We start from the raw sequence: 22,599 nt of genomic DNA, 5'->3' as shown, positions 1-22,599 counted from the left end.
AGTAGGTGGTATGAGGAACCTCTAGACAGCTTTCCATAGTGATTGGACCAGTTTGCACTCCCACCAACAATGTAGGAGAGTTCCTTTGAAAAAGTATTTTTGATTGTTTTCTATTAAGTCCTCAGGTAAGGCCCCTTGGTTTTCACACATAGGGTTCTAAGAATGTGTGTAAAAATTATTTGCACAGGAGAAGCAGTTGATTTGCATGTGAAAAGATAGTGTTCCATTCCCAGAGTGAGAAAAGCAATGCCCAATGCAAATGTAGATTATATATTAAGTGCATTAATAATAAAATTAATTTTCTGTAGTAATTAATTACTTCACATTCTATTTCCCTCACCCCCTGAGTTTATTTGAAGTGATACTAATAGACAAAGAAATGGATTGTGCTATTAGAAAGATGGATATGCAAGTGTTGATTTTGTTGAATGGATGATTTTTTCAATGGGGTGAACAAGAAGAGTGAAGCTGTTTTCATGGTGTCTTATACTGAAAAATGTGTCCAGAGAAAGTTGAATTGAAGCCTTTATTGGTAAGAAACCTACAGGAATCCACTTCTCTATCATAGCGCCCAAGAACTGGGAAATTTTCTCTTTACTTGGAACCACTGGAAACTTTTTAGGAGGTAGTTGTCAATCATAATTTTCAGGTAATTTTTTGGGTACCTAACCTTTTACAGTTAATCCCAAGGCTGGCCAGAGGTGTCAATGTGTACTTATGAAAGTACTGGTTTATTTAAAGGTGAAGATCACCTATGTTTTGACTATACTCTTAAGTGTTTAAATAAGAGGTATAGTTTCTGAAAATAACAGCAAAATCTAAGTTTATCTAATATCATCCAGTAACATGATGTCCTGTGTAACAGCATCCTCTGGCCACATGAGGTACTTTCAGTTTATATCTTGAATTTTCAAGAGTGTAGTTAAGAAATATCTCTCTGTTTAAACCAGAAGGCAAGAGTTGTTCAACTCGGGCCTCCCCAGTGGCGCAGCAGTTGAGCACTGGGTTGCCAGGCTGCCCGCAGCCTCTGCAGTGCTGGTTCGATCCCCGGCTGCTCCCAGCCACCGGAGGGGGGTCCCACATGGAGCGCAGACCTCTCCTGCCGCCCGCTGCTCCCCTCAGCAGTATACTTCAGTCCTTCTGCCTGTTCTGCTCCCTGCTCTGGCTCTGGTGAATTCTCTTGCCCTCCGGCGATTCTGACTGTACCCAGTGCTTGTATAAATGAATAAATAAATCTCAAAAAAAAAAAAAGTTTTTCAACTCTGTTCAAAGTCAAAATATCACTTAATATATTTATTATATGTAATATTTAAATATATTTTACACGGACTTTATAAGTAATTTATGTGTATTTTAATGTTTTTACTATATACCTGTGGTTCATTGTTCTTATCACTGCCAATCTTCCCCTCTGTTGCCACCACCTCTAATCTCTACTATTGTCTCATCTCTCAATTTTTTCTGTGTATCTAGTATCTCTCAAATAGGGTTGACACTAAATAAAACTGTGAAGTTGGCAGATTTTCTTCAATGTTTCAAGGAGGCACAGCCACCCACCCACCATGGTCTTACACTGACTCCCTATGGACCACAGAAGACCAATCTTCCTCACTTTGCTTCATTTCAGCCATGCTGGGTTACATCTTTGTGCCAGAAACAGGGCAGCTTAGAGACCTAACAGCCTATCTGTTATTCCAGGGAAGTACTTAGTCTAAGAACTGGTATTTCTGGATCTCCACTAAACAGACACATGTAGATAAGCCACAGCAAATAGGAATAACCAACTATTTCTGTCCTTCTAGATTTAACTGCCCTTTTGTGGACAGAGTGACTCACAGCTATTTTAATTAACCTAACTGGGAGCATATGCTATGCTTCAAAAAGATTAACATGTAAATGCCCACAGTTTTATTTTATCCTCTCCAATATTGGCTGAAAGGAACTTGTATATGTCTCCCTCTCTTGCCACCTTCACAGAGTGGAAAAATTACAGCTTTCTATGAGAGAGACAATGTTTATTTTAGTAATAAAGGGGAGTGGGGTAGGAGATAAGGAAAGAAGCAAGCAGTGTGAAGTCCAGGTGCAGAAATGGTTTGGAGATGTCTGTGGACAGTGAGGCTCCAAGGAGTATACGGTATGAGTGATGGAGACAGAAGGGAAGCAACAGAAAATCAACCAGCTAACAATAGCAGAAAAAGGAGTTATTAGAAGGATATTGGGTAACTCACAAAGTTGAATTCCCAGGCTTACATCATGATTGGGGCCAACAGATACTAAGCTGCAGTAAATTATAGCAAGTCATGCAGCAGGAATGGGTTGGCTTGGATGCGCATGGTGCACCACCACCTCCATGGCCATTAGATATGGTCACCCCAGACATTGTTGACCTTGAACCCCTCTGATATCACCAATACCAGTGAATTCTAAGCTCTTCCTTCATCTGTTATTACTTAATCATCACTCAAAGCACCAAGTCCAACCATCTGAGTGAGAGTTGTGTATCTGGCCCCTGTGGCTTCTGTGGGCAGCCTTGCCTCCCACAAAACTCACACAGTGAGGTACAGTGGAAGAAAGTCCTTTAAAGGAAGGGATTTAATGCAATGGATTTAGATGCTGGGTAGACCCAAAATCAGCCTCACCAAAAGTCCTCCTGGGTGTTCTTAATCAAGAACATTTGTTGGAAGAAAGTTATATGGTTCTAGACGTAGCCTGATGAAGGACCAAAATGTGCAGGAAGAAAAACCAGCGATTGCAGCCTTCTGTCTATGCCTATTTACAAAGCAACCTCTATTCTGAGTGTCAAAGAAGAATTCAAGTACTGTGTGTTTCTTTCTACCACAATCTTCATTCCATGATTAGAAATGGTTTCGTTTCCAAACATGGCCTTCTCTGAGGTCTTTCCTGCTTGTCTCAAGAAATTTTCTTTGATGATTTTGAAGAGAAAGACGTTTACTGATGATCAGTTTTGTCCCATTTAGAAAGCAATTTTCTTTAGATACTACTTATAGCCTGACAAATATTGATTTAAAATAGTAAATGGCACCAATCTGGTAATAATGCCTCAGAAATAAGTAGCTGATAAGCATCAGCTTGTAACTCTGACAATCATAACAATAATTTTCTAGTGCTTTTCCATCTTCAGAGCATTAATTAAGTAGTCCCCAGAATAGCTCTAGAAGAAACTTGCCTGTAGTGCAATCACTCAGCATATAAATAAAATCCAGGGAGTGGATCCTTGCATTTTGGCACAAACCATCAAGTCATTACTTTTCTCCTTTCAACCCACTCACAGGAGGAGTGTAAGTGAGAGAGAAAAAAACAGGAAAGATAAAGAGGAGAAAAGGAATCACTACAGGGATGAGCAGACTCAGGTACCAGAGAGGATGGTGAGTCAACACGAGCTGCTAGCTCTTTCCCAGCAGCAGAGTCTAGAGATGCCTGGAGATTTGAGTGAGATCAGTGGGACTGATGACCAATACAAAATCTGTGAGAAACCCTGGAGAGACTGTACATGATTAGCACTTGAAGTAAAAGGTAAAAGGCAGGCTACAATTTAAGAGGCTATGGGTAAGGAAGAGGTTGGAAGAGAATTTTTTTGGTGTGCTTTTCTGTCTCCCTCAGTTTGGTCAGGAAGTTTCTCACCTGCCCTGTCTTACCATCATTGTGAGGGAGAAAACCAGCAGCACCAGCCCAACACTGGCTGGGTGGGGTAATGTCTATGGAGGTCAAATGGATAGAGGTTATTGACTGTGCGGATTGACCTGCTGAACCTAAGTGATTCCTCTTTTCCCCACAGCCCCCTTTAGAAGGCAAAAGCTTGGAGATAACAACAGAATCAGTATCAGTTGTGGTGTAGAAGTACCCCCACATGCACTGTTGAGGGGTGTGAAAGGGTGACTTCTATAGGTGACTCTTCAGCTATGGAAGTTCCTCCTTCTGTGCTGAACTGTCCTCACATTTAGCTCCTCTCCCTTCTGTGGTTCTCTCTAGGGTAGTCTAGGTACCCTAGGTTGTCCAAACCACAGGGAATGAGAGTTCATGAGAGAAAATAACAACAGATCTGTAGAAGGAAGTTCTATGAGAGACCTCAGACTGAACCTTTACCAGAAGTAACAGAAACAGGTCTTTATGAAAGAAGAGGTGAGGGATCTCTGAAGACAGTAACAGGCCTTCTTTGAAAAAGGCAAATATGAATTAGAAACATGATTATCCTTTTAAAAATGAAGTCAACTTTCCATTAATGGAAAATACAATGCAACTCTTTTAGCCATAAAAAATACTTTATTTTTGAGAAATTTGCTGCAAATCTGTTTTGTTCTGTTATGGAAACTCTGTTTATGATTCAATAAAATAAACCAAAAGCCTTGTTGGGCACTTAACTAAAGAGAAATACCCAGTTAACGAAGTTGAACTCTTTCTCTATCATAAATGACAATCTTTTTTTTTACATTTCTTGCTATATATTGTAAAATATGTGAATTCCCTTGTTAAGCTGTCTTACTACAGAATCTGTCCTTATCCATCTAGTAGCTATCACATTTATAAGGCATGTCTGATTTAAATAATGCTGGAAAATCATAAAACAAAGCTAACTTAGAAAACAGTTGCAGTTCATAAATGGAATAAATTTTCAATCACTTCAAAATGAATAAATTAATAATGAACTTACTTTAAAAAAATGGAGTGATATTTTGAAATAAGAAATATGATAGGAAGACACTGTTAAAACGAAGCAAGTTAGGGGGCCTCCTGGGTGGCACAAGGGGTTAAGCACAGCACTGTGAAGCTGTCCGCAGCCTCTGCAGCCAGCCAGGGGGCAACCCACGTGGCACAGCAGACCTCTCCTGCCTCGCCCACTGCTCCCCTCAGCAGTGTATTTCAGTCTGCTTGTTCTGCTCCCCACTCTGTCTCTGGTGAATCCTCTCATCCCCTGCACATCTGGCCTGTACCCCAGTTCTTGTATGCATAAATAAATCTTTAAAAATAAAAAGGAAGCTAGTTAGAAAGATAAACCAATCCAAAATTCCAGACTTAAGAAGTAATACTATTTACATAAAAACCTCAGAAGTGGATTGGGTATTAAAATGAACCTAGAGAACTGGAAGATCAAGTTGAGGTACCAACTGGTTGAGGATCTACTGAAGAGACGTAAAATATGAAGAGAAAATTTAAGAAATTAGGAGGGCAGGAGAATATAACATCTGCACAATTGGGGTCTCAGAAGAAGAAAACAAAAGGAGAGAAATATTACTGAAATACTACTAAAGAATTCTAAAGAATTAAGAACAATCACTCCCCTGACAACTGAGGCAGAAGGATATGGTTTCGGTGCTGCCAACCAGATCTTCTTTCCCCCAACACTGATTTGGGAAGCAATGATTCAGGGAAGCAGCTGTTCACAGAAAGAGAGGCAACACTGCGTTTCCAGGGATAGGGCTGGCAACAGGGTGGTGGGACTTAAAACCTTCCAAAAGACTTTCTATTACCCTTAAAGTCCCAACTTCCCCAACCTAAAGAGACTTTAAGCTTCTTCAGAATTGTAATGGCCTCCAGCCAAACTGCTTTTCTCTTAACCCTTCAAAGAGGGTTTATGCCTTCTCTCTCTTTTCTTTACCTCTCCTTTCCTGCCTCCTTTAGGTCTACTACACTGTTCCCTTTGTTTGGACTTTTCTCTTGTTCTGTCTAGCATTTTTCAGATTAATTTCTCTCGTTCTTTAGGAAAATGTACCCCCTCAAAGTCAATGTCATACAATTATTAGTTGAATTGGCATGCCATGTGCAAACCTATAATCTCAGTGAGGGTAGTACTGATCATGTCTACACTACTTTTTAATTTATCTCCTGTGCCCAGAAAAATGCCTGCCACAAAACTGGCAGTCAAATATTTATTGAATGAACAAGTTTCCTCTTCAAGTAGTTAGAATCTAGACTATGTATTGTTTTGTATTACTAGCCTGTCAATTATTATCTTTTTTCAATTTTTTCCCATGTTTTTTACTGGAGCTGAAATTTTCAATGTAAAATTTAGATCATAAACTAAAAAGAGAGAAAATATATGAATATACTTGTATCTAGATTATTATTGGCATAATGAAACAGTAAAATGAGATCTGGAAAGTGTGTGTCATAGAAAAGTGCTCTGAGTCAAAAATAATAAGAATTCAAAACTATAGGGGATAAACTGCTCCCAAGGGGGTAAAATGCTCTTTAAAATGAAATGAATGAGTTGTTCCAGGAGAGCCGGAAGTCAAGCAGTGAAAGGAAATTAATATCCTACGTGAGATGGATGGTAGAAACTTCTCCTTTGTCAGAGGTGACTGGACTTATAAGTGTGTCCACAATGGGAAACCGCCAATTAACTGATGGACGGGTGAATGTGTGGGAATGGAAAAGCACTGCCTCCACCCAAAGCCTGAAGGTTAACTCCGCCCTCTGCTCCACAGGTCAAGAAATGCTGTCACCCAGAGTCTAAGGAGGTGGAAAGTTTGAGTGTTACTATTCCCATTCTGTAGTTGAGGAAACTGAGATCCAGAGAATTTACATGATTTGTCCACAGTCACTCAGACAGATATTAGTGTTGACAATAAAATTCAGTTCTACCTATCTTTCTTCATCATGGCATAAGCTCCCAGCAGATGGCTTTCCAAGGCTGCATCAGACAGAAGTCTTATTAATAACTACAGGAATTATTTTAATGCTTTTATTTTTCCTAAAATAAAAACATAAAACTTGAAGCAGCTCAGTTCCGTGCAATAGTTATGAAAAGCTGGAATAAAATGCTTTGTAGGGCTTTCTAGCCTCTAATAAGAAGACACTCAGAACCGCAAGGTCACTTTGTCTAGAGACAGCTGTTTTCATACAACTGTCACATAATAAACTCTCCCAGCAGGCCTGCCTTCACGGCACATGAGGGGTCTTGACAGACCTGAGGTAAACTGGAGGTAAGCTGATAGTCAGGGAAAGGTAGAGTCAGGGAAAATGGCTTTGATGCTTAAAGACTCTACAAGTCTAATGCTAGGGGTTGATTTACATTTTCCCCAAATGTGTGTTGAAGTCCTACCCCTCACTGTGAACGTTTTTATGAAATTGGGTCTTTGTAGGTGCAGCCAAGTTAAGATGACAACCCAAGTCCAATGTGACTGAAATCCTTAGAAGAAGAGGGAAATTTGAGGAGAACACCATATGACAACAGAGAAGAAATGGGAGTGAGGTAGCTGTGAGTCAAGGACCACCAAGGATTAACGGTCAGAAGCTAGGATGGGGCAAGAAGTATGGGGCCCAGAGTCTCAAAGGGAGTATGGCCTGGCTAATACCTTGACTTCAGGCTGCAGTCTCCAGAACTGTGAGAGAATCAATCTCATCTTTGAAGTCACCCATTTTGTGGTACTTTGTAATAACATACATAGGAAATGAATCTACCCAGTAACACAGAATCTAGGTTAACACATCACTGATCAATGTAGTATTAGATTCATTTGGTTCCCCAGCCATATTTCTTTTTCAGGGTAGAGCAATGGTGAAATGAGTCATGTTAATGAGCCCAAAAACAATGCAAAGTTCTGCAGCTGGCCGAAACAAAAGTAGAGGCAGCAAACAGCTGGTGTTTTTTTAGCACTACATCTTGAACTAGTGTTGACAGATGTCAACTATAGTTGACAGATGACAGACAGATACAGGTAGATACTATAATCACCTAATCAATGAAATTAGCAAAAGCAGGTCAAGCAGTGGAGTAAGGATAGACTATGGGGAAATAAGCCAGAAGAGCAGTAAGACTGCATTTGGGATCAAGTGTTTTCCGTTACCTTTGAATAACCGTGGAAAATGAGATTTTTCACTCCGAAGTAAGCAAACGCTAAGGTAAGCACATTATGAAATACCTCAGACATATAAATGTGTATAGAAAATAATGTAACCGTTATGTGCCCACAACTCAGTTTAAGAAATAAAAGCCAATTTCCTATTTACCCCCATCCTGGTTCCATTCCATTTCCTACACCTCCAATAGTCACCATTAGGAAAAAACATTTCTTCATAGGTCTCTTGATTTCTCCACATCTCACAGAAAAGACCTGAGTGAATTTTTTTCTCATTTGTTTCAAAGGTATTTGTATAGTAAACTGCTTCAAAAGATAGAGACAGTCTCTCTCCCTGGAGCAAAGGTCAGGCTTACTTCCCATTATGAAAGATACAGGTTTCCTGAGCTCATGGTTCTTCCCCTGTAATGCAACCTACTTCAGGTATATAGGAGCCCATCTGGGCCCAGTCACATCACCTGCATGGCCCTTGGGGACAAGGAAAATTGATGCAAACATGCTGATGCGCATGTTGCTTGCTGTGCCAAAAACAATAAAGTCCTTTGTCTTCAACCCAGGAATTTTCTGCTTTCCACTAGTACCAATTAAAATGGGAAGTGGGGATGATCTGTTAAAGTTTTTGAAAACCATTATTTTAAACTTGGTATTTATCATTTCTGTGTATACATATTTTACTAAAGATATAGTATTATTTTGCTTGTTTACAAATTTTATGTAAATGGAATCATGCAGTATGTGTTCTTGTGAAATCTGCTCTCTCAACTTATCTTTTTGAGAGTTTACCAAACTGATCCATACTCTACTTCACTCATTTTTAAGCATTAGATAGCATTTCATTATAGGAATACAATTTATTTATTTATACTCCTGTTATCCAGCTTATTTTTGTTGTGATTTAGGTTATTTCCAAATTTATTATCGCAACCAATGCTTTCAATGAACATCTTGTTCATGATTCTTGTGAACATGTTAGACAGTTTTTCTTGTGTATAAATTTAGGGGTAGAAATGCTGGAATGGGGCCTCCCTGGTGGCACAGTGTTTGAACGCTGGGCTGCGAAGATGCCCGCAGCCTCTGCAGAGCAGGTTCAATCCCCGGCCACTGGCGAGGGTCCCACATGGCGTGCAGATCTCTCCTGCCACACCCACTGCTCCCCTCAGCAGTGTACTTCGTCAGTCTGCCTGCTCTGCTCCCTGCTCTGGCGCTGGTGAATTCTCTCACCCTCCCGCGCTTCTGACTGTACCCAGTGCTTGTATAAATAAATAAATAAATAAATAAATAAATAAATAAATCTTAAAAAAAGGAAAAAGAAATGCTGGAATGCGGGCCTCCCAGATGGCACAAGGGGTTAAGTTCCAGCACTATCAAGCTACTGGCAGCCACTGCAGCACCAGGTCAATCCCTAGCCAGGGAGCTAACCCACATGGCGCAGCAGACCTCTCCTGTCTCACCCACTCAGCAGTGTATTTCAGTCAATCCTCCCTGTTCTGCTCCCTACTCTGTCTCTGGTGAATCCTCTCACTCCTCCCCTCACCCCTGCACCTCTGGCCTACTCCCCAGCTCTTGTATGCATAAATAAATAAAATAGATCTTTAAAAAAATGCTGAAATGCAATGTGAACTCATCTTCAGCTTTAGTAGATACTGCCAAATTGCTATCTGAAGTGGTTGTTCCAAGTAACATTTTGTTAAGCAATACGCAAGAATTCCTATTTCCCTACATCCTTGAATATGTGCTGTTGTTGTACTTTTGAGAGTAAAGTACTTTTCAACTGAGAGTAAAGAGACTGTGTGTCTTCCTATGTTTCATAATTTTGGGTCATTCTCCTTTTTAGTTGTTGTTTATATCCCTTACCCATTTTTCCATTGGATTGCCATATTTCTCTCAAGAGTTAGATTCTTTATATAGTCAAGTTAGTGATATTTTGTCTGTTTTACATGTACAAATAATATCTCTTGGTATGTGTCTTCTCTCTTTCCTTCATTCGAGGTATTTACATTGCTTCTTCATTTCACATTGGAATAATAGGAAATACCTGTATCTGTGGTGGTATGCAGTGGAGTCAGAGATTTAAAATTGTGATGATAGCTTGTTCTGACCAACTATTGCATGAAAACTGGAATATAAGAAGCTTAGGTTCTACTCATGATTTTTCCATAGCTAAGTGTCCTTGGGGAAATCACATCACCTCTATGTCTTGGACTTCTCATCTGTAATCGAACTTTGGACTAAATGACCTCCTTGAGCATCCTCCTAGATGTAAGGTTCTCTAACATTGTAAATCAAGGTCATGTGTATGCCCCAAGCAGGCAATGACAGAACATACATGGACGAGCCCACTTCATCCTAACATATGAAGTGACTGATCAACCTCTGTGTTATTTTTCCTGACTCCCCCACATGGGTTGCAAGCATTTCCTTCTTGTGCCCATAGCATCTAATCATTTTGTAACTGTACTATCATCACATTATACTATCGGTATGGATTTTTCACTTGTCCCTTTGACTAGACTGAGCATCTCAAACATAAACATGTCATTAATATATCTCCAGCGTATCCCATAGTTGCTGACTCAGTGAATGTATGAAGAATGATGTGGGGGGGGGGGGAGGAAGGAAGGTAGAGAAGGAGGGAGGGAGGGAGGGAGGTAGGAGGGAGGGAAATGGGAGGGAGGAACCTAAACACCTCCAAAGTACACAGCTAGTGAACATAAATGAGTTACTAAAGCAGTTGCACACTAGGGAAAGGAACCATTAACAAATACTATTGTAACCTTTTATAGATGGAATTCATTTTGCAAGCTCACATAGAAGAGTGATGTGTTTATTAGTGGAAAGCAATCTCTGATTCTTAATCTGATGTATCAACTAAGCCTACAGCTTCATCATTTTAGCAAAAACAAACTAGATTTTGAGTTAAAGTCATTTTCATCCTTTTTATGTAACTCAATTACAGTACCTATTATAATTTTGAATTTTTCCCTGCTGACATGTTCAAAAAGATTAAAAAGGGAGTCTCTAAGCTTTAAGACCTTTCATAACTGCTATCTATGTAGTATCAGAGATGGGAGTTCTTAAATAATTCTCTCTTAGCTATAATGCAGTTTCCTGTTGCTGTAAACATAGGGGAAAAAATAAGATCTATGTAATAAAAGTGTCCTTGTCATGACAACAGGAAGAAGCAACAGGAAGGAAAACCTGGCCTCTAAAGAATGGGCTGTTACAAGGTTTCAGGGTCCATTATGCATGATCAGTGTCCTGTCCTTCATTTGCTTTTGCCCTTACACAGCCTACTTCACTGCTGCAAGTATAATTAAATTTTCTCAGCTACACATTCGCCTCTGGATAAGCAAAGCATAATTTGAATATCCTTTTCTAGGGGTAATGCATTATCTGTTCATCTTGAAAAACTGCCTATGTCTTCTATCTCCTACTCTAACATAGTTTTACAATTTATTATGCCAGCATCCTTGTGTTTGTTTCTATTGTAATTAGTAAGATCATTATTAAATAATAAAAAAGTAAGTAGATTACAAGAGCCAGACCAGGAATAAAATTAGGCTGTGGCGATAAACAGTAAAGTGGGATAACCCTGGCAGTGATGTATCCGTTCTGATCTTTTCCCAGCAGACCTGGTTTCTGCTAGTCCCAGATTCAGCCCCACCAGACACCAGTTTCCATCCATGCTAGTGACTTTGGTGATCTCATGGTTGTAAATCTCCCGATAATGGAAAGTTGATTAGTTGCTGACAAATGGGGTAGTTTCTTTGGTAGTTTCTCTAGCCCAAAGTATAGACTTCAACCCATATGCATTAGATTTCCCCAGCATGTTTGTTAAAAATGTATTCTTTTAAAGTTTGATTCCTGATTTGCTTCTGAATCTGAAATGCCAGGGGTGGGACTAAAAGTTCTGAATGCTAAAAGCACACTAAAATTTGAGAGGCCTTGCCTTAAACTGTAAAAGAAAAATAAAAATAGAGGGCAATCTTTTCTGCTACAAAATGCCTAGAAGCAAGGAGGTCATTGCACCTTTGGTAATAAGAAGGGAAACAGACAAGCTAAAGATGAAGCTTGCCAAGTTCACAGTTTTCCTTAGGTTTTGCGTCAGATATAACTGTTGCAGATTTGAGCCAGACTCAAGCGGGCTCTCAAAATACATGTTGTATGTTGTTGGTCAGTGTTGGTGTTATGAACCTCAAACGTGAGACTGCTTTTAAACTACTTCATTCTGGGCCTCCCTGGTGGCGCTAGGGGTTAAGACGCAACCTATGAAGCTATCCACAGCCACTGCAGCATAAGTTTGATCCCCGGCCAGGAAGTTACCCACATGGCGCAGCAGACCTCTCCTGACGCGCCTGCTGCTCCCCTCAGCAGTGTATTTCAGTCTATCTGCCTGTTCTGTTCCCCACACTGTCTCTGGTGAATCCTCTCACCACCACCCCCGACACACACCTCTGGCCAGTACCCAAGTTCTTGTGTGCATAAATAAATACTTCTTAAAAAAAATAAAATAAAATACTTCACTCCCGCACTTCTCACTGTACCCAGTGCATGTACAAACAAAGAAACAAACAAACAAATAAATAAATAAATAAAAATACATGCCTCTTAAAAAATAAATAAATAAAACAAAATACTTCATTCTGCCAGGCACTAGAGGAAGACAGAGGAAGCATATACTTCACAGTGTTGTATCAGAGGTCACTGTGATGAAGGACTAAACTATGAGAGTGTCACTGGGGGTGGACAGGAGGACCTGGATATGAACAATATGAAGACAGAAGCAGTAGAACTTGATGACCTAATGATTGAGAAAGATAAAGAAGTAGGATTCAAGGATGACTCTAGGTTTGAGGCTCATAGCTGTATATGAGGCCAGTCATCAAGCAAGGAAGGGAATTCAGAAGAAATTAAAGTAAGCAGTAAAAGGAGTGACAGATTTCATTTCAGAGAGGTTGAGTTTGCGGTACCTGTGGAATAGCCAGAAATTAGGAAAGAGGTCTGCTTTGAGGACAGGGTTTTGGCAATCATCTGCTACAGCATAATTTCCATGGAAACATGGTGTAGGCAGGAGAAAAATGCTCCTTTCATGAGCAAGTATTTCTTCCCAGGCATTAAAAAGCCAAGTGGCCTGATCAAGGAGAATGACTAGAAAAGAGCCAAATAATAATATATCTGTCTCCTCTCTATTTCATTTCGAACATGTGACAGGTCTTCAAGGTTTAACTGTAGGATTTTCTTGTTTCATTTTCTTTCCCCTACTAAGTAAGTTTTTGAGGCTACACTAGGGCTTCAAGACATCAGAGGTAAAAAAAAATCTCATGTGAAAGTTCAAATTTTTCTTATTCTTTTTACTTTCCCTTTCTTCTATTTTGCTCTTTCCATGTTGCCAATGGCATTATAAAAACTGAAGGAAAACACCAAAATCATCTAGATCCTTGGCCACCGTTTAATTTTTTAATAGCTTCTACAATAGCTTAACAATATTGTTAAGTCTTTGGGTTGACGTGTATTCAGAAGGAGCCATGGAGTTGCTGATATAAAAAAGTATTTTGTGTCAGGGATTGATTTATGCCTTGGAGCAGGACAAAAAGAATATTCAGCTCCTGTGGTATCTGTTGCTTGGGAAGCATCAGGCCATCTGGTAGGTTTTAGTAAAATGTGGCAATAACACTTGGGTTTGAAGCACATGATAATTTTTTCAAATAAAATTAAAATTTGTCAGCAATTGAGACACTTGTAGACCTTTTAAAAAAAAAAAAGATATCTGCATCTTTAGCATTAGTATTTAAAACAATTAAAAAAAGACATCTCTATCTTTCTTGTTCTGTTCTGGGCTTATTCTCAAAATCCTGTGTTGACTGCCCAATTCAAACTTCTCAGCCTGCCCTTTGAGGCCTCCATATTCACTTTACAAGTAAGACTACTTAAATTAGAATTTTGGTAGGTTGGACCCAAGCATCATTTTTTAAAAACTTCCTTGATGATTTCACACATTGATCAATTGGGGCATCAGATTACCACAGGTCAGAAGCAAATGTGAGAAACAGAAGTCCATCAGAGCTTCAGGTGACAGCTACGACATATATATGCATACATGTGTGTGTGCGTGCGCGTGTGCGTGTGTATGATTTACATTATCTCTCTTGCTGCCCTGGCTCACAGGTGAATGCTGTGCGAGTATATGTGAACAGTTCCTCAGAGAACCTCGACTACCCGGTCCTCGTTGTAGTTCGCCAGCAGAAAGCGGTGCTGTCCTGGCAGGTTCCTCTGCTCTTCCAAGGACTGTAAGTGGATCTTTTCCTGCACAACATCACTTCATTTAATTTCTTTCAAGGTTCTAGTCCTTTATTGGTATTTTCATTAGTGGAAAGGAGAAAGAAGGCCTTTGGGATGTTGGCATATTATGATCCTAAGAACAAAAATTGGTCATGGTATAAACCTGACCTGTTCCTCTCTGTTCAGTTTCTATCCTCTTTGAAGTTCAGATTTGCTGCACCTGAAAGAACTTTCATCATTTTAATTCCACCCTAGAATATTCTGTGCCTTTTGGTTGGTTAGTGGATCATTCACTGAGGACAGGGCTAGAACCAGCAGTCATCTTAAAGGAATAAAACCACCCCCATTCTTCAGAAGCCCACTGTGTACATTCTTTATTCCACAGTATTTATTGAGCATTTCTAAGTGGTAGATGCTAGGAATACAGCATTGGAAAAAGAAAAACACCAACAAAGTCCCTGCCCTCATAGAGCTTATATTTTCACAGAGGAAAGCAGTATAAGGCACAATAGCACCAATAAGAAAAAAATCCAGAGGAATAGACATGGGTATATAGCATAGTGTTAAATAATTTCTACAGAATGAGGAATTTGAGGGTTGATACTGACTGATAGCCTTGAGTTGGACTCTGGGATTTTCTTTATGTCCCATGTAGCAAAATCTTGAGGAGTAGAAAAATGGAATCAAATGATAGTTTAACTGATTCCCCTTCAGAGTTTGATATGCTTTCCTCATTGAATTAAGAGTTTGGCTATTGTAATGTAAACACAGCCTGCATGATTCAGCATGGAACTGTCCTGACATCCCTGGTTTTACATCATACAACCCTATGCCAAAAACTCTAAAATCACTGTCAATAATTCTAGTCTGAATTTTAAAACATAAGGACTTGAAAACATATTTGGGGAGAAGTAAAATAAGTCAGGCTTCTTTTTCTGCTTGTTCACTGAGCTTCATTCTTGCTGGTTTTCCTCCTTTGGTTGCTATAGATACCAGAGGAGCTACAACTACCAGGAAGTAAGCCGCACCTTATGTCCTTCAGAAGCAACCAATGAAACAGGACCTCTGCAGCAGCTGATATTTGTAGATGTAGCATCCATGGCACCTCTGGGTGCCCAGTACAAACTGCTGGTAACCAAGCTCAAGCACTTCCAGCTACAGTAAGTAGGACACACTTTCTCTGTTCACTTGTTTGCGCTTCCTGTGCTTGTGCATGCATACTCTACACTACCCCCACTCCCTTACAGGTCAACATTCAATAAGGAAATGTTTCCCTTGACATACTGAACCTTCTAAACTCTGGGCAGTAGGTCTTCTCTGTGTAAGAGAGTATCTGTTCTGGGAGCTCCAGGCTTCTCAAGAGTTCCAAACGTTTCCTCCCTTCTTAGTATTTAAATAATTTTAAAAGAAACTACCATTAAATTGGTAATATTAAAATTAGACATTTTACTTATCAAATAGCATCATTAAGAGAACAAAAAGTAGGCCACAGACTAGAAGAATATATTTCCAGCACACATTGCTGATAAATCATATGCAGCATGTATAAAAAACTCCTACAAATCGATAAGAAAAACAGGTAAACTCCTGGTGTTATCCCTATTTCCCACCTATCCTCTGTGACCCCAGTTTCTTATGGGGAAGAATCTTGAAGTCCTTGAGTCTAGGCATTGAGTCTGGCACCAAGATAGATATGTCTATGTGTCCCCATATCCAGACCTAGTTTTACTGGAACAAATAGGTTTTCTGAGGCAATCTCAGCAAACACAAACTATATTTGAAGAAATGATCCTGTGACCTGAACCTCTCAATAGAACTTTGGGACAGAGATATGAATCTCAGAAGGAAAATCAATGTTTATATTTACCCAAAGACAGTGTGCATGTTTGTGAGTGTGTGTGTGTGTGTGTGTGTGTGTGTGTGTATTGCTATAATTCAAAAATAATGACAACTCCACTCCAGTTCTATACCTAACTCCTAGATTGGGTTGTTCTGTTGTTTAGTTGTTCTGGTCACTTATGGAATATTACACAATACAAATGAATGAACTACTAATATAGCTAACAATATTTATAAATCTCACAAGCACAATATTGAACAAAAGAAGACAAGAAATACATACTTTTTTACTCTATAGAAAGCTTAAGAACAAGTAAAACTATTATTTTTTTTTAAAGATTTATCCATTCATGCATACAAGAGCTGGGGTACAGGACAGGGGCCTGAGGGGTGAGAGGACTCACCAGAAACAGAGTGGGGAACAGAACAGGCAGATCCACTGAAACACATTGCCAAGGGGAGCAATGGGTGAGCCAGGAGTGTTCTGCTGCGCCATGTTGGCCGCTCCCTGACCGAGGATTGAACTTGTGCTGTGGTGGCTGCAGACAGCTCCATAGGTTGCATCTTAACCCCCATCTTAACCCCCTGCGCCACCAGGGAGGCCCACAAGTAAAACTATTCTATAATATTAGAAATCAGAACAGTGATATCTTCAGGGAGGAAAGAGGAAGTACATGGCTATATTTACCTAGTAATTTATTCATTCAAGTGCACTTATGACTTGTGCACTTTTCTGTTTGATATACCTTAACAACTAGGTTGTTTTTAATCAGAATATTTAAACACAAAATATACTATACTTATTTTTCTTATTAGGATAGTCTGTTCTTCCAAAGTCTTAAATTTGTGAGTGCAGTTAAGATATCTTTAGCATATATTGTTGCTAATAGGAATCAAATAATTATCGTGGTGTTCTCTTACACACCTTGACAATGCTGTACCCATAGAGACACATGGGTAGATGAGTGACTAAAGGGTCAGAAGGATGGAAAAGTAGTCACAGCATTTTTTCAAAGTCCCTCCCCATTAATCTGTGTTTTTAAAAGGTGAGTGATAATTTCAAGAACAAAGGAAACCATACCCCTTTCCCCCACTAAAAAGGCAGAAAAAGATTCTCTTGTGGATAAGACCTACCTATCAGTTAAGTCAGACTGTCTAAGAGGGGAGTTTGAGCATTTAATATGCATATTTTAAAGTGTCCCTTAAAAAGGTGATTTTAATGTACATCTGAGTTAATGCACTTTCTAAACAATTTTTTTTTTTTAATCTTAAATTTTATTTTTATATTCCCCCATACAATTGCAAACGCCCCATTCTGACCCCAATCCTTCCCCTCCTGCCCCCCAACCCCCAAAAAGTGTCTCTGGTTCATAGTTTTTTGTTGATTTTGATTTTCACTTTCTTATATTCATTTTCCTGGTCCCTTATTTAAGTTTTCTAGATTCCTGCTATGAGTGAGACCATCCGGTATTTTTCTTTTTCTTTTTGGCTTATTTCGCTGAGCATGATCCCTTCCAGCGCCATCCATGTTGCTGCAAATTGCATGTGTTTATCTTTTTTGAATGCTGAGTAATATTCCATGGTATATATGTACCACATCTTCTTGATCCAGTCATCTACTTTTGGGCATTTGGGTTGTTTCCAAAGCTTAGCTATTGTAAACAGTGCTGCTATAAACATAGGGGTGCAGGTGCTCTTTGGAATTGATGTTTCTGTGTCCTTTGGGTAAATACCTAGGAGTGGAATTGCTGGATCATATGGAAGCTCTATGTTTAGTAGGTCCAGAAATCTCCACACAGCTCTCCATAGTGGTTGGACCAGTTTGCACTCCCACCAACAGTGCAGAAGAGTTCCTTTTTCTCCACATGCTCGCCAACATTTGTTGTTGCTAGTTTTTTTAATATGTGCCATTCTCACTGGTGTGAGATGGTATCTCATGGTAGTTTTGATTTGCATTTCCCTGATTGCAAGTGATGTTGAACATTTTTTCATATGTCTGTTGGCCATTTGCATTTCCTCTTCAGAGAAGTTTCTTTTTAGCTCTTCTGCCCATTTTTTGACTGGATTATTTTCTTTGTTGTTGCTGAGTCTCATCAGCTCTTTGCAGATTTTTGTGATCAGTCCTGTTCACACTGCACTCTAATGTGCTGCCATGTCCTTTAAATGGATAATCAAGATTTCCCATATTGTTTAATATCATAAATAGAATTAATTACTAAAACAAACATAAGTACTATATTAAGAAATTGTTTAATTTGATGTTCTTTACATCAAATTAAAGAACATCAAATTAAACAATTTCTTAATATAGTACTTATGTTTGTTTTAGTAATTAATTCTATTTATGATATTAAACAATATGGGAAATCTTGATTATCCATTTAAAGGACATGGCAGCACATTAGAGTGCAGTGTGAACTTCAGAGAAGCCTTACTTTTATAGATTGGCCTGTGCCTTTGACTTGTCACTGGCACCTGGTGGTAATATATTGAATTCTGTGAGACTTTCTATGAGGCTAATTAGATTCTCTGGAAAACTGAATGATGTGAAACTGAAGTCATAAGGTCCTAACTCTGTACAGTGTTAATGAATGAAGTGCATGCTGGCAAAAGCACAAGTCAACATGTTCCCTCACATTGTTTTCTGTTGTTCCCACTTCTTACGACTCGATTTGACCTCAACAGCCAGGCATTTAGAGTATTTCAAAATGTACAGTTACTAGAGATTTTATGAGAATAAGTCTGGGAAGATATGGTAACTGATATGTATGTGTGTCTCTTCCCCTTAGTTCTGGACTGTCCCATACTGGCCTGGTTGGTGACCCAAAAATACAAAGAGTGATGGTGATGGGGAAGAACTGAGGGCTGTGGTGAGATCCAAAGAATTAACTAAAAATTCCCAACATCATAGTTTCTTTGTATGATTTTGAATGGCAGACCACAGGCATATGAAACATATTCTCTGATTCTTTTGTGTATAAAATCATAAATTTTAAAGATGGAAGGACCCTTAGGAAGCTAATCCATTCACCTCATTTTTCCAGAATAAACTGATACCCAGAAAGTTTAAATGACTTGTTAAACTCACACAGGTAGGAAAGGGAAAATCAAGACTAGATTTTATTTCTGACTCCCAGTTCTGAGCTCTTCCCACTATAACACGATATTTCTACTTTCTAGTTAAAATTGTCCTTCCAATTTTTATGCTTCCCTAAATGTTTCTCAATTCCATGAAGCACTTATTTATTTAAATCCAGCTTTGAAAATAAAATTCTTACTAAAGCATTACTCCCTGCCATCTATTGCCCCTCCACTTCCTTCCAAACACATACACACAGCTTTGTCACCACTCCTTTTCCAGTTGTTCAGAGTTGCTGAGTATGAAATTGCAGAGAGGCAACCAGGGGGCTTTAGGAACAGACAGGCACCTCATCATATGGTGGGAGAAACTTGGAAGGGGCATCAAAAGAAAGGTAGGCAGTTGTCTAAAATGTAATTGCTGTATGGAGAATGGATTTAAAGAGAACAAGACTGGATGCACAGAAATTAGAAGGCTGACGCAGTGGTCAAGTTAATGAGATGAAATGAGTAATCTGGAGGTACAACTGATGACACCTAATGAATGTAAGGAATGTTAAGGGGAAAGGGAGTCAAGGATGATCTTCTAATTTATAGATGGTGGCCCCACTAGAGAAGATGAGCATCTTTGGAGGGAGGCAAGAGATGATGGGTTCACCTTGAGACATGTTAAATTTGAAGTGCAGGTGTCTGGCAGATTGTTAGATACCAACATGATTCACAGGAGAGAGGTCTAAGTTGCAGCTGGCAGACTGAGTAAAAACGCTTCAGTAAGGCTGGTCCACAAGCCACTTGTGATGGAGTGACAGGAGACAGGGCTGGAGAAACAGGTGGCACACGGTCTTTTTGACCTTTGGCAGCTGGTATCTGTACTAGGGATTGTAGTGAATGTGATCACCTTTCAGTGATGTGAATTCACTAAATAATTTTAAGCAACAGAATTACATGAACAGGTCTGATTTTTTTCAGATAACTTCAGTGGCAGTGTGGAAGGTGAACTCAAGAGAGTAGAGGGTAGAGGCAAATGAAATATTATTTGAGTAGAGAAGAACAAAAATGATTATGACCTGAACATAATGATAGCAACTATGCTGTAAATGAGAAAAAGAGTCAAGTAATACACTTTCAGATTCAACAAACACGTTGCAGAATTATACTTGCAGCTTCCTGGTACAGAGCTTGAATCTTTGTCTTGAGAGGAAGTATTGAATGAGATCATTCAGCTACCATGCTGTGAAAAGTAGTAGAATTTTTGAGGAAATGAGTGAAGAGATCTTTAGACCATTTTGCTTTGTGCCATGCTAGGGGATCACCCTTTGGCATTTGGAGAAGACCACTGAAATGATTTTTGTTACTTTTCAGTTTTTGTCACTGGATGCTGTATTAAGCAAAGCCAGTGTTTCAGTGGGAGCAGGTGCATCCAGGTTACTTTTTACACTATTAGAATCAGTAAGCTGATGATCAATCAAGCGTAGAAAAGATAAAGGGGAGGAATCCAAGATAATTCCGACAATGATGTCAGAAGCCTACTAAGGTATACTAAGAGAGACACAATATTCAGGATCAGGGAAATGATAGTACATTCCATTTTGATCATATGAAGTCTGAAGTGCTTGAAAGACAGGCAAGTGCAGAGGTTCAGCAGGCATCAGTATTCTGGCGCTGTGTGGCGCTATTCTGGCAGTATGTGACTGGAGCTAAGGAGGTATTTCTGGGCTGCAAAAAGAGACTTGAAAGTCACTGGCAATTTGTGTCCTTTTTTTGTGGCAACTAAATATTTATGTGATTTTTATGGCAATTGAATACATATATGTAACTGTGTGTATGTATGTGTATGTCTCTCTGTGTGTGTATATTAGCATAAAATATGCAAAGGAAAGCAAGATCAAGGACAGACCTGTGGGTAACATTCTCAATCTGCAGAATGATACGAGAAACAGGAACTATCAAAAGAGTCTGAATAGACATGGCCAATTGTGTGGGAGAAAAAGGGAGAAAGCAGGTGTCACAGAGTTCAAGGGAGGAAAGGGTTCCAAGATAGAGGCAATGGTACAGTGTCAAGTTTCACAGAGAGGTCAAGAAAATTAAGGGTTAAGTCACTGTAGTTAGCAATTAGGAGGTAACTGTTACTCTTAGCAAAGGCAATTTCAGAGGAAAGGGAGAGAAAGAATCTTGATAACAGAGGAAAGGAAAGAATGAGAGATGAGAGTAGATACTCTTTAAGGAAACTGTGAAGGAGAGGGAGACTATAAAATAACAGAGGAGGGAGTGATAAAGGGAAGAGGGAGGAATTTCATTGGGAGGGTTTTATTTATTTTTAGAATTGTTAAGATTAGAGGATATTTATGAACTAAGGTGTACAAAGGCAGCTTAAATTTATAGAAGAGCTGGGTTTGGTAAAAGCAAAGTCCCAGAGAAGGGAAGAAAGGATAGGATTTAACGTGCATCAAGAGTTTCTAGTAATGCCAAGGGTATGAGATGGATGGTTACAGGTGACAACAGGGTAGGTGGAAAGGTTAAGGTTAGCAAAGAGAGCTCATGACAGATGGCAGTAAGGAGATAAGGGAGGAGTATTTAGAAATCCATAGTCCAATTTCCTTCAGCAATAAGGTAATAAGGTCTTTAATGCCCACTGTGTTCTGTTCTAGGGACTTGCTCTCTTAAGTAAGATGCTGTGAATCAGAGTCCTCTCTGCACTCACCTCAGTTATCACTGAGCTTTAGCTTTAAGAAAGCTCTCTTTACACTACTCTTTCTTTCTGCTCTCCCGTTCCTTTCTTCTGTTTTGTTTTTTTTTTAATCTCTTGCATACATTTTCTCCCCCTACCCCTTCTCCTCTTCTTTCCCCAGGGATCCTTCTCTTCCTCATCTTCTCCTGCACACACATCTCTCTTGACTCCATCTGTTCCCTTTCTCTTCCTTTCCCTCAAATTAGCCAAAACAAGGAAACAAAATCACTGTTCAGTTTTTATATTTAAATGACTGAACATTTGCTTTTATGATTATTTTTTAAAAACAAGTACACTGAAACTGTTATGCTTCTTTCTCTAAATCTAAACGTGCACAAGAGTCTCAATTAGTTTTTTTCTGTTGGTTCTAATCCTTGATAAAATTAACTGTCCCCCTTTCCATTAGTGCTCATGGAGAAGGAAGCAGAATGTCTCACACAATGTTTATTTTACACACAGTGTTGACTCCATAAGAGAGGACTTAAATGTGATTGTCTAAAGAAAATGGCATGCTTTCAAAGTTTTGTACATTGTGCTAACAAAGAAAACATCAAAGGAAAAAAAAAATACAACATTCATAGTGATGGCCATATAGTCAGTGTTACAACTACACAGAGGAGAATACAAAAACAAATTTATGGCCAAAGAAAACTGGTTGCTTCTGGAAATCTCATGCTGTCTGTTGCTAGCCAAGAAAATCACTGTCTTCTTCATTCCTCTGACCTGGCAACAAGAGAGCTGAAGGCCCCATGTTGCCCTAACAACAGCAGTTGACACTCCCCATTCTGCTGAAAGGGCACTACCCAGTCCCACACAGCACCCCAGGTCTTGACTCTGACCATGGGATAGCAGGAACAG

The 22,599-nt window shown here is 39.3% G+C and overlaps 2 protein-coding genes across 3 annotated transcripts in view; one reads left to right on the top strand and one right to left on the bottom strand.

Annotated features, from left to right (window-relative positions):
- Positions 1–22,599, top strand: part of SIDT1 (SID1 transmembrane family member 1) — a 93,646-nt gene that overhangs the window by 19,871 nt on the left and 51,176 nt on the right. Inside the window, exons 2-3 of the mRNA XM_037525541.2 lie at positions 13,983–14,104; positions 15,086–15,256. Coding sequence (XP_037381438.1) covers positions 13,983–14,104; positions 15,086–15,256 — 293 coding nt within the window. The remainder of the gene's footprint in view (positions 1–13,982; positions 14,105–15,085; positions 15,257–22,599) is intronic.
- SPICE1 (spindle and centriole associated protein 1) overlaps positions 1–22,599 on the bottom strand; it is a 139,246-nt gene that overhangs the window by 79,442 nt on the left and 37,205 nt on the right. The gene's annotated exons all lie outside the window — the stretch shown is intronic.

Source organism: Talpa occidentalis, unplaced genomic scaffold (assembly GCF_014898055.3).
Source record: "Talpa occidentalis isolate TD23 unplaced genomic scaffold, MPIMG_talOcc4v2.1 talOcc4.4, whole genome shotgun sequence".
NCBI lineage: Eukaryota > Metazoa > Chordata > Mammalia > Eulipotyphla > Talpidae > Talpa > Talpa occidentalis.
This window is presented reverse-complemented; position numbering and strand designations above follow the sequence as displayed.